At 39.6% G+C, this 12,307-nt stretch overlaps 1 protein-coding gene and 1 long non-coding RNA gene across 4 annotated transcripts in view; one reads left to right on the plus strand and one right to left on the minus strand.

Moving 5' to 3' along the window:
- Positions 1 to 77: 77 nt before the first annotated feature.
- On the plus strand, positions 78 to 12,153 carry hmgxb4a (HMG box domain containing 4a). 3 transcript variants are annotated; one of them, XM_066641485.1, is made up of 13 exons: positions 78 to 126; positions 1,768 to 1,856; positions 2,066 to 2,205; positions 4,398 to 4,470; positions 4,587 to 5,243; positions 5,395 to 5,628; positions 5,730 to 5,902; positions 6,348 to 6,429; positions 6,826 to 6,890; positions 7,030 to 7,129; positions 8,884 to 9,059; positions 10,886 to 11,008; positions 11,445 to 12,153. In XM_066641485.1, exons 2-13 carry the CDS (start codon positions 1,820 to 1,822, stop codon positions 11,487 to 11,489), a joined length of 1,905 nt encoding a protein of 634 aa, XP_066497582.1. In that variant the 5' UTR covers positions 78 to 126; positions 1,768 to 1,819; the 3' UTR covers positions 11,490 to 12,153. The 3 variants fall into 3 exon arrangements, with proteins under 3 accessions (XP_066497582.1, XP_066497584.1, XP_066497583.1); XM_066641487.1 differs by having other exon boundaries at positions 2,066 to 2,175; XM_066641486.1 differs by lacking the exon at positions 78 to 126 and adding an exon at positions 1,435 to 1,620.
- Positions 8,938 to 12,307, minus strand: part of LOC136664350 (uncharacterized) — a 44,523-nt gene continuing 41,153 nt past the window's right edge. Inside the window, exon 3 of the long non-coding RNA XR_010795123.1 lies at positions 8,938 to 9,044. This is a non-coding gene — a long non-coding RNA (uncharacterized lncRNA). The remainder of the gene's footprint in view (positions 9,045 to 12,307) is intronic.

The following is a 12,307-nucleotide window of genomic DNA, read 5'->3' on the forward strand; positions in this document are numbered from 1 at the left end:
GGGCAGTTTTAATGAGGATCTGTGTTGTCTGGGCTCCGTTGGACCCTCCTCTCAGCTTCGCGCTTTGTTGTTTGACTGAAATCAAAGATGGCGTCTGGCATCGCTTAAACCGAAGGCATTGAGAAGGTAATTTTATTATTAATTTCAACAATAATCATGCTACTGAATATCGTAAAAGGTCTCATGCAGCCTGTAAGGCCGGGATCGTTGTACCAAAGAGGCGAAATGCAAAAGAGTGCGCTTGTTTATTAAATGGCAGCCGCCTTGCGGCCTGTACTTCCAAAAGCCACGGGCTCTCGTTGCTGTGTTGGCCGAAGGATGGGAGACCATCTTCGGCCGCTCCACTCATCGGACTCCAAAACACGGGAAAGACCTGGAGCCTGGTGGAGTGAAGGGGGTGTGTTTGTGTGTCTTTTCGAAAGTAGGCGGGAAATGTCCACTCAATTAACTGCGAGGCTTCCACTCGCTCCCTAATTCCGTCAGGAACAGTTTGGGTGTGTTTGACAGTTGTTTTAACGGCGCTGTTACACTAACGCTAAACCACGGCGTCTCTCAGTCCCTCAGCTTTTCTCCATCAGTGTCCTTTCAGCGTTCACCTGACAGAAGGCGAAATGTGACAGCATCCCCTAGCTTCCTCATCTTAATAACCAGCGAAGATCGAATGGGTCACTCTTTCACACCACAACGTCCGTGGACGTGAAAAAAAAACTTTGACAGTGAACTAACTTGTCAAAGTAAGTGTCTAACTTCTCACTGCCCACTGTGACCGTTACTCATGAAGTTTGAGTTAAAGATCTCAATTAGATGCACTGTTATGGACGATATTTCCCTATATTTTTGTGTTTCCTCTAGCTTCTCATCCAATACAAAATACCAGATTGATTATCAAAGTCCCCGCCCCACACACACTTTAATATTTACTTGATATATAATTATTATTGTTTATCACGTAAAAAATAGATGTGCTTCATGACAGGACTTTGTGCTTTAACAATGACATTCTCACCATCCGGATGGACACCTGTACTGTATGTGTGTGTGTGACAAGTTCAACAGACTCCGTGTAAGGTTAAGAAACTTAACATCAAAATTATGAAATGTGCGTACGTTTTGTGTAAGATACAAACCATCCAAAGAGATTTGTATATTCCTTACATGACTGAAATGTTATAGAACCCCTTTTAGTTTAGAACGGTGTATTTTAAGTCTATTAAAACCTAATTTTTTTTTCGACAAATAACGGTAGCTCTACAGTCAGACCGTCCAATCAGAATATTTTTGGCTACTTCTCCACGCCCCCTTCTCACTCAAGCGAACCAATCGGAGTAGGGGAGGGCGGGACTAGTTTGTGAACGAAACTTCTAGAAGTTCTATGTAAGCTTTAGAAAAACAAAATCCCGGACGTTTGTGAAATTCTGCCAGGACATTTTTTTAAGTCTAAAAAAGAGGACATGTCCGGGTAAAAGAGGACGTCTGGTCACCCCAGTATATTCCTATGATTTTTCAGTCCGTTTATATTTGTGCTGTTACTTTATTTTGGATATTCCACCTGAACCACTTTAATTAAAAAACTTTCTAGCATTGTTAGTGCTGCTCACAGTTTTTTTTTTGTTAAACAGGGTTTGTAACAGCTTTATGCACAAAAATAGACAAATGCATCATTCATTTATACTTCTATTTCACTGTGGTTAGATAAATGTATCTTAATTTCAATTATTTGATTGTTTTATTTGAGGTGTACTGTTTTCGTTCCCTTGTATCCTATAGATTTAACAGTCAGACTGATTGGTGAAGTCCAGTCAGTGAGCAAAGGGTGACCATGGCCTTCGAGGAGATAAAGAAGAAGGGAGTCATGGGTGAGTATTGATAAACAATTTCATGAGTGGCTTTACAGTAGGGAAGAGGAACTCCAGTCGTAGAAGAGTTATTTTTCATGCTGAAGCTGACCATAGAAAATCATCAGTTTATAGCCATGAATACTGGAAGGGTTGAAGTAGAGAAGTCATCAGACGATGTTGCCCCCAGTTACATACACTTGTGTCACAGTGATCTTTCTTCTTTTTAGACATGTCAGGAATGGAGGGAGAGATGGGCTTGGTGGCTGGCCGCAGTCAGAGGGAGAAGCGACGTTCGTATAAAGATTTGTTGCGAGAGGAAGAAGAAATTGCTGCGGAGGTGCGCAAAACCTCCAAGAATCAACTGAAGGTAACAGCAGGAGGTAGATATGGTAACATCATACATCAAGTTGCCTGGCATCTATGCAGGTACTCTGTGGTATAAATGTCCTGATTCCTGCTAATGAAACAGAGATGAATTCATTTATGTCTGAAAAAAAAAAAAAATATATATATATATAGAATTTTATTACTTATTTACCAAAATTATTTGTACAGTGTTTTTGAAAAGTCAAAGTGAAATGATAATAATAAAAGAAAGCCATGGAATTGTGGAGAAATGCCTGCAAATTTATATTTGCCAAAAATAAACGGAAGCTGAAGAATGGATTCACTAAATATTGAAAACACATGTTTTATATTTTCTTCACGGAGTCTTTCTGTGACTAAAAGTGCAGTCACCATTATTTAAGACTATATCTGTTGGTAACGATTTTTGTTTAGATTCAATTCAAATGAACAAAATAGAAAAACACAATCCCGGACGTTTGTGAAATTCCGGGTAAAAGAAGACGTCTGATCACCCTATGAATGGTTAAACAAAAACATTGATCTCAGTAAAATAAACCAATCAGTTATTCAATCTTTAGTGGTTTACCAGCTTTTATAAAAGCAAATGGAACTGAAATAGCCTTGCAGAGATACCTACCTTAACACCACATGAGAAAAACATAAAAAGAACAAAGTAAACTAAAATCATGCCTGAGGGTTACATGGAGAATAAAAAGCATAGATAATAGCAAACAAATGAAATGAAGACATGACAAATAATTAAATAAGGCAAAACAAGAATGATATATATAAAGTAAAAGTTTGATCTTGGGCGGCACGGTGGCGCAGCAGGTAGTGTCGTAGTTCCTCTGGGTGACTGACTGTGAGGAGTGTGGTGTGTTCTCCTGGTGTGTGCGTGGGTTTCATCCGAGTGACTGTCTGTGAGGAGTGTGGTGTGTTCTCTCTGTGTCTGTGTGTGTTTCCTCCGACTGTCTGTGAGGAGTGTGGTGTGTTCTCTCTGTGTCTGTGTGTGTTTCCTCCGAGTGACTGTCTGTGAGGAGTGTGGTGTGTTCTCCCTGTGTCTGCGTGGGTTTCCTCCGACTGACTGTCTGTGAGGAGTGTGGTGTGTTCTCCCTGTGCCTGTGTGGGTTTCCTCCGGGTGACTGTCTGTGAGGAGTGTGGTGTGTTCTCCCTGTGTCTGCGTGGGTTTCCTCCGACTGACTGTCTGTGAGGAGTGTGGTGTGTTCTCCCTGTGTCTGCGTGGGTTTCCTCCGGGTGACTGTCTGTGAGGAGTGTGGTGTGTTCTCCCTGTGTCTGCGTGGGTTTCCTCCGGGTGACTGTCTGTGAGTGTGGTGTGTTCTCTCTGTGTCTGCGTGGGTTTCCTCCGGGTGACTGTCTGTGAGGAGTGTGGTGTGTTCTCCCTGTGTCTGCGTGGGTTTCCTCCTGGTGCTCCGGTTTCCTCCCACAGTCACGTTGGTAGGTGGATTGATGACTCAAAAGTGTCCGTAGGTGTGAGTGTGGAGTGAAGGACTGGCGCCCCCTCCAGGGTGTATTCTTGCCTTGCACCCAGTGATTCCAGGTAGGCTCTGGACCCTCCGCGATCCTGAACTGGATAAGCGCTTACAGATAATGAATGAATGAATGAATGAATGAAAGTTTTTTCTTAAAAATCATGTGTAATCTTAAGTCTTAATGATGTCAATAGTATAATATACACTGCCCTCAAGTCTGCTTCAGAACCCTGCTTCAGATGCAAGGCTCATTTATACTAAAATCTGCTTGGTCAAATATATATATATATATAATATTCAAATACTTATTGTATTAATCAAATTTGTATTATAACATTTAGTATTTTAACTAAAGTTTATACTAACTTTGATAAATAGCTATTAATATTATCAAAGGTGTTAATGTTGTCTGACTTTTGCACAGCACTGTTTGCTTCTTTAAAACTACATTAATATGGTGTAGCCATAAATTAATTTTTGGTATTTGATCATTACATTGACATATCTGCAACTTGATGTGATGTTACCTTGTTAGACATGACATTTGGAATAAAGGGTTCTTGAAGATATATTGCCCCCCACCCCCCCTTTACTCCATTTGTCATCTACTGTCAGAGTGTAGGTGTAGTTTTAGTCAATTATTGAGTACAAACGTATTTGTTCACTTTGAGATTTGATTTCTATGTTGTCCTTTATGGTCTTTTTCTCTGCCAATGAACAGGAATCTGACTTGTTTTCAATGGGAGGAGATGCACACAAGAAAAAGAAAAAACACTCTGATGACCATTACAGAGGTCAGTGTGTTACAAATAAATTATGTTTAATGTGTAAATGTTGTAAGATGCATGAATGAAAAATGAGTTTAGAGTTTAGGAGTTTAAAAATATGAATGCACTTCAACTTTCTACAGATCACCACAGTTCAGGACCTCCTCCTCATAAAAAGAAGCGCAAGTCTTCAGACCGCTCACCCTCACTCTCCTCCTCATCTTCCTCCCAGCCTCCCAACTGCGCAGACACTGCTATGGGGCTCCTGCAGGCCATCACCTCCCCGATGGCCACAGGCTCCGACCCGAACCCTCACTTGCACAAAAAGCCCGCCTATCCCCCACACGCCTCTCACACCTCCTCTAAAGACCGCAAGCGTGAAGGGGGTTCCAAGAGCAGCCACTCTTCTTTTTCCCACTCCCAACCCCCTGGCTTGTCTTCTTCATCATCCAAGAAGCACTCTTCAGCTTCGTCTTCGTCATCTTCCAAGTCATCTCTTTTCCATGGCGGCACAGGCAGAGGTGAGCCACTCACGCTGCGAGAGGCAGAGGGGCTGAAGATGAAGCTCATCCTTTCACCCAAAGAACGGGAGGGAGGAGGGCTGAATAAGGGGATCCCTTTTCCTCCACAATCCTCGTCCTCCACTGAGACGTCAGGACATCACTTGTCCTCTGGAGTGAAAAAAGCAGGGACAAAGAAGGAGAAAGAGAGGGACCGGATGACATCAACTAAGCTGCCAAAAAAGAAGCAGCACAGTCGGGAGCCGCTGCCTGTCATAGGGAAGGAAGTGGAAGTAGAAGGTGAGACTCTTAAAATCTTTATATAGTTCTGTTATTACAGGTTTAAAGGTTAGTAAGAGTGGGGCTGAGTTGAGAGATAATACTGAGTTGTTGGGTTCATTTGGTTATTTTGTAGTGGGTGAAAAATACATTTGATTTTCTTGTCTCTTAGGACATTATGGTGGTTCTATAGTAGGCCTGGGAGGTGATAGTTCATCTTCAGGTGGAGAGCTAGAAGCAGGCGAACTGGTCATTGATGACTCCTACACACATCTCTCCAAAAAGAAGAAAAAGAGCAAAAAGAGCAAAAAGAAAAAGGATAAGGAGAAACACAGAGACAAGGATAAAAGCTCAAAGGAGAAGAAGCACAGCAAAGGAGGAAGTGGAGGAAAGAAAGGATTTCCAGGTGAGGGTGTCTTAAAAACCTTTATTTGTCTTTCTTCTGGTGGATGTTGGGATTCAATGTCATTAAACGTAATTTCTTTAAATCCTTCTGCTTTTTGGCAGGGGACCCATCCAGAGGCCACACCCATTCGCACAGTTCATCCAATCACAGCACTTCAGGGATGTATGCTATGGCACCTCCAATCCACTCTCATCATCATCAGACAACTGACCATGTGACAGAGAAGAAGAAAAAGAAAGAGGAGAAGGACAAGGACAAGAATGATAAAGAGAAGGTGACAGAGATTCTGTTGTATTTGACTTTTTCAAGTTCAAGGGGCTTTATTGTGATTTCAGCTACAGACAAATACCAAATGAAACAGAAAAACACCTCTCCAGGACACAGAATATTACTGAAACAGAATATTACTGAATTCTTCAGTCTATACCTCAGATACAAACGGTGCAAAGAATGCAAAGGACTTACAATAACACAAAGAAGCAGTAGTTGTTCAATAAGGAACAGACCATGCATACAACTGGACTTATGACATTAATGTATTGTGCCTTTAGAAGAAGTATTACATTTGTCTTATAGCGCTTTTGAAAGGAGAATTTATATAAATTGCTTTTTAACCTTTTTAAATTGTACATATTGCCTGTGCTTTAAGATAAACCCTGCCTTGGTGCAGGGTTAATGTACAGAGAGCAGACAACAAAGAACAGGTCTCTTTCTTTCAGCCAAAGAAGAAGAGCATGACAGCATACCAAGTGTTCTCTAAGGAGTACAGGCTCAATATAAATTCAGAACAGCCTGGGCTGGGTGAGTGTAACAAAATCCATCATCATTTTGTAATGTAATCATCATTTTTTATTAAAGGGCACTGATGCTTTTTGAAGTATTTTTTTTATATGGTTTGGGGTCACTTCCCAGTCGATGTCGGAGACTGGTAGATGGTTACCTATTAGGGCATAGGGTGTCCTAACGTTTTTTCCTTACAATGTTCATTAAATTTTACTTGTGTTTATAAGAAATTTCTTCAGTTTTATTTGTTTAGTTATAAACTCTAAGTCTCTCAGTACTGTTCAAATGAAGCTCATATGTCCACATGCTTACAAATGTTAAAAAAGACAAAGGTTTTCATGGGGTGTGACTGTAAAGTCGATTTTCAGCTGCGGTATATGATAGATTGATTTGCTATGTCCTTTTGTGCTGTAGTGTTTGGGGAACTTAGTAAGAGACTTGCAGAGGTCTGGAAGCAACTTCCTGAAAAGGAAAAGCAGGTCAGTTACACTGATTGTTTGATGATGCAGTTACGGGATTTTAATCATGTTGTTCTTCCTCTCTTATTGTTACGCCAAAAATCTGAATTGAATAAATAGTTTCAGTAGAGCCAAAATGGTTGCTTGCCTCTATGTGCAGGTGTGGAAGCAGAAAGCTCAGTATCTTCAGCATAAGCAGAACAAAGCTGAGGCCACTACAATCAAGCAGAAGACCTCCCTGTTGGACAGCAAAAGCAAAAGTAACTACAATTTCTCCTCTTTTTTTATTTAATTTTTTTTTCCCCCTTATCATGTTTCATCTGGGCGGCACGGTGGCACAGCAGGTAGTGACGCAGTCACACAGCTCCAGGGACCTTGAGGTTGTGGGTTCAATTCCCGCTCCGGGTGACTGTCTGTGAGGAGTGTGGTGTGTTCTCCCTGTGTCTGCGTGGGTTTCCTCTGGATGACTGTCTGTGAAGAGTGTGGTGTGTTCTCCCTGTGTCTGCTTGGGTTTCCTCCGGATGACTGTCTGTGAAGAGTGTGGTGTGTTCTCCCTGTGTCTGCGTGGGTTTCCTCCGGATGACTGTCTGTGAAGAGTGTGGTGTGTTCTCTCTGTGTCTGCGTGGGTTTCTTCCGGGTGACTGTCTGTGAGGAGTGTGGTGTGTTCTCCCTTGTCTGCGTGGGTTTCCTCCGGGTGACTGTCTGTGAGGAGTAGGGGTGTTCTCTCTGTGTCCGCGTGGGTTTCCTCCGGTTTCCTCCCACAGTCCAAAAACACACGTTGGTAGGTGGATTGGCGACTCAAAAGTGTCCGTAGGTGTGAGTGTGAGTGAATGTGTGTGTGTGTGTGTGTGTGTGTCTGTGTTGCCCTGTGAAGGACTGGCACCCTCTCCAGGGTGTATTCCCGCCTTGCACCCAATGATTCCAGGTAGGCTCTGGGCCCACCGTAACCCTGATCTGGATAATAATAATAAAATAGCGGGTGTTTCATAAAGTACGCAGTTTTTTAATTTTGCTGGATTTTTTTGTTTATTAACACTGTTCCTACCGTTTTCGTTATCTATTATCACTCCGATTAGAAGATCATTTGTTATTTTTCCATGGAGAGGTTCAATATCGAGCAACACTTTCTTATTGTGAAAACTCATTACAAAAATGGGGAGTGCTACGCAGAGACTGTCTGTAAACATTGTGTGATCTTTGGACGTGGCAGTGCCTCTACCGCAACAACAGTTTCGATTTTGGTACAGAAATTCGAAGAATCTGGGTCAATTGCAACCAGAAAATCGCCCGGTCGAAACCGTAATGTTCCAACGCAGCTGGGTATGTCAACATCTTCTGTGCATCGAATACTGAAAAAAGATCTTCATATGCACCCCTACAAAATTCAGTTGACACAAGAGCTATCGTTAATTTTTAACTATTAGTGGTCATATGCTCGATATAATTTTTCATTATTAAATTAAAGAATACGTTGAATGAAATTAAATAAAAATTTACATTTTGCTTAGATTTTGGCTGATTTATTGCATTTTTAAAAACTGCGTACTTTATGAAACACCCTTTATTTCCCCATAACCAAGTCGGGCAATAAATTTTTGTTGTCGGATGTGTTTTTTTAATTAATTTATTTTTTTAAATTTAACAAACGTATCGTTTTATTTACAGCATTATAACTACAGTCATGTTTAGTTGTTTAATAATCTCTAGTAGATTTTGACACTGACGTACTGTATGAAAAATAGACAAGAATACAGACAGAATTTAAACTTTAATATAACTGCTTCTAAATGGTTGAGCTTTGCAAAACATGTTTGTTAATTTGTTAGGGGTAAAAATAACAAACATATCTTGGCTGATTGAATACAAACACCATTTACAAAATATCTTTTCTTTATGTGGAGATCTTTCTTTTGTCAAATAAATAAAGCTTTTATTGCCGTTTACAAAATATCCTCACGTCTCTGGAAATGGGGTTGGGGAAATTTACAAAGAATTTTATCTGTCTTTCTGTTAGTCTCCAATAAGTCTGTGGGGTTAGGGTCAAGTCTGACCTCTGCAGGTCGCTCTTCTCTGGGCATGGCTCTGTCTCCGGTCCGGGTACCAGAGGTGGACCCCATCGATGCTGCTGCCCACCTGCAACTGCTGGGAGAGTCTCTCTCACTCATCGGACACCGACTACAAGAAACAGAGGTCAGTGCTTTGAAAAAAACATTTATAGCTAAATTACATTAATTATTTTTAAACATTAAAGCCAGTTAACATGATAATTAACCAGGGCATTATTTTTTATAAGAAAACAATATTATATATGTTTGGGTCAATAATTAAAAAAAATAAATCTAAAATATATATACAATCTAATAGCACATATTTTCATGTAAATTCATATTTTTCCTGGTAGTCCTCATGGTTCATATGAAGAAAACGCACAGAAATTATTATATTTTTCATGAAAGATCAAGTTATGTTTTAGCCATATTAACAAATATTTACTGTGACATATCGTCTAGCTTTACTTAGAATAATCTCACATACTTTGATTATAATAAGCTGTGCCCAGGTAACAACCAAGAAAACACAGGCATTCAAAAACTGTTATGGGTCGTGTCAAACTGAATATGAATTCTGCTTTGTTTTACATCAATGGTGATGGAACCCGAATGGTTTCAGAGTCCAACCCACATTTAGGATTGCAATAATATACAAAACTGAAGTATTTGCACAGGGCTTGTGTATACACTGTGTCCCAAACCAGGAAAATGTATTCTGTAACTAAGCAAATCTAAAAGACCAATTTGTCAATTGTTTTTTGAAATGAAGCTCAGTTTTTTAAGTCTTAATTTAATTGAGATTTGATGTATAATAATTCCAGGATGTCAGAAGTACATTTGCTGTAAACAAACAAACAACAGGAAGGAGTAGGGTTCTGTCGTGTTAACTATTTATATACACATACATAAACAACTACAGGGGTTGGACAATGAAAGTGAAACACCTGGTTTTAGAACACAGTAAATTATTAGTGTGGTGTAGGGCCTCCTTTTGCGGCCGATACAGCGTCAGTTCGTCTTGGGAATGACATACACAAGTCCTGCACAGTGGTCAGAGGGATTTGAAGCCATTCTTCTTGCAGGATAGTGGCCAGGTCTCTACGTGATGCTGGTGGAGGAAAACGTTTCCTGACTCGCTCCTCCAAAACACCCCAAAGTGGCTCAATAATATTTAGATCTGGTGACTGTGCAGGCCATGGGAGATGTTCAACTTCACTTTCATGTTCATCAAACCACTCTTTCACCAGTCTCGCTGTGTGTATTGGTGCATTGTCGTCCTGATACACGGCACCGCCTTCAGGACACAGTGTTTGAACCATTGGATGCACATGGTCTTACTGGTGCAGTGTGAGGTTAATGAAGATTGTCCACCAGGCTGCTCCAATTTAGCCATGAAACCTCCCACACTACAATGACAGGTGTTTCAGTTTCATTGTGTAACCCCTGTACGTGTACGTGCATACCTTGAAGCTCTTTTTTTTTCAGTAAAATTCAGTAGAGTACATAGCAGAAAGCGGAAGGAAATCCACTAGCGTCTGTAGCAGCTGTCCTTCCTATCAGTATGTCATAACACTAAACAGTGAATATGGAGTATTTGTGCTGTGGGTATTCTGTCTTACTGTCAGCCAATAAGAAACAGTTGATCTTGGACAGTTTTTTAAGTTGTCGCACAGTAATTTTCACATTCTGTGTTCTCTGCCAAATGCCTGCAGCTTTTTGTAATGTATATGATACTACCATCAAACAACATACTATATATTATATATAATACTATACTATATTCATTATATTACTAAATTCAGTCATATTCTGTAAGCACTTTATCCTGTTAAGGGATGTGGTGCATCTGAGTATAACGTATAAAATGAGTATGAGTAACGTATAAAAGCTACATTCATATTCACCCAAACGACTAAAACTGCATAGTATTTAAACATGTTATATCATGTGGTATTCTCTCGGCAGGGAATGGTGGCAGTGTCTGGAAGTCTTTCTGTTCTTCTAGACTCCATATTGTGTGCTCTTGGTCCATTAACCTGCCTCACTGCCCAGGTGCCCCAACTCAACGGCTGTCCCCGCAGCGTCCTGGTGAGACAACTCTCATCGCTGTTCTAATCTGATTATCTAGGACGTGACTGGTTAGACTCATTTGGCTCAAGAATAAACAGGGTCCAGGACCTGTACACTCACAGCTTCGTAGACTAAATTTAGTATTCGCTATTTTCAATTTTTACGTTGTGTTTCATTCATTATTCGTTATTATTTGGTGGATTTTTGAGAATTGATGTGTTTGTCAAATATTCATAAAGATATTTCATTGACAGACCACACATTTTCTTATAATCAAATCACTTAATAAATGAACTCATTTTAAAATTATTGATAGGCAGTATTTTAATTTGTAACCGTAATATTATTAGTGAGTTTACAATGTGGTTGTGTTTACTGTAAATGTCTGCAGAAATGAATCGTGAAGTTGGTTTTAGAAGTTGTCTGAAATGTGTCTTTTTCTTATATTTTTCAGTCAAACACGTTGGATAACATAGCTTACATAATGCCTGGACTGTGAGTCCTTTACACCAGAGGTCAGATCGCTCTACTCCAACAGAACTTCATGAGAACTTCAAACTGGACTCGTCATGCAGCGGACTTTTTTTAGGGGCACTAAACTAAATTAAATTTTTTACTCCATGTCCCATTAAAAAAAAAATCCTAAAACTATGGACATTTCTAGTTGTAGACATTTTTAAATGCAATTTTGAAATTAGATATTTTTTAATTGTTCATTTTATAAAAGAAGAAAACAAGAATCCTATTTTAGAGGAAACATCTCGGTAGGGATTTATTGTAACCGTGTGTTGTAGTGTGTGCCTGTGTATGTTTGTGTGAATGTGTATTGTATGAGAATTTTGTTAGTGTCCTTATTTGACTTGCAGACATTTTAAAAGCAATTTATTTTTATGCAGAAATGTACAGTTTCATGTCAGGGGCCTTTTTTTAAAAATCATTAAGTTAATATAAAAAAAACAAAAATTGCAGTTTGACTGCGATAGTCATTTTGTGGCCTCACTTACGATTTGTAAGTATAAAAAATGAAATAATGTGATTTAAATGTTAAATTGTTTTATAGTAAATGCATGTATGGAATCTTTTTCAGTGTCTTGCACTACCTTGATTTAGAAGCACAAACCTTTGCAGTTCATTTTTTCAATACCTGTATTTCTTTGAACATTTTGTTTAAAAAAAAAACAAAAAAAAACTTATATGATCTTCCAAGTTCATTGTTGTTTGATACAAACATTCCTGTAGTAGAAAATAGACATTTTCACTTTATGTTTAGAAGTATACCTCAGCCATGTACCTGTATAATATACAGTATCTTACCTG

The sequence above is a fragment of the Hoplias malabaricus genome, chromosome 13 (assembly GCF_029633855.1).
Source record: "Hoplias malabaricus isolate fHopMal1 chromosome 13, fHopMal1.hap1, whole genome shotgun sequence".
Taxonomy (NCBI): domain Eukaryota; kingdom Metazoa; phylum Chordata; class Actinopteri; order Characiformes; family Erythrinidae; genus Hoplias; species Hoplias malabaricus.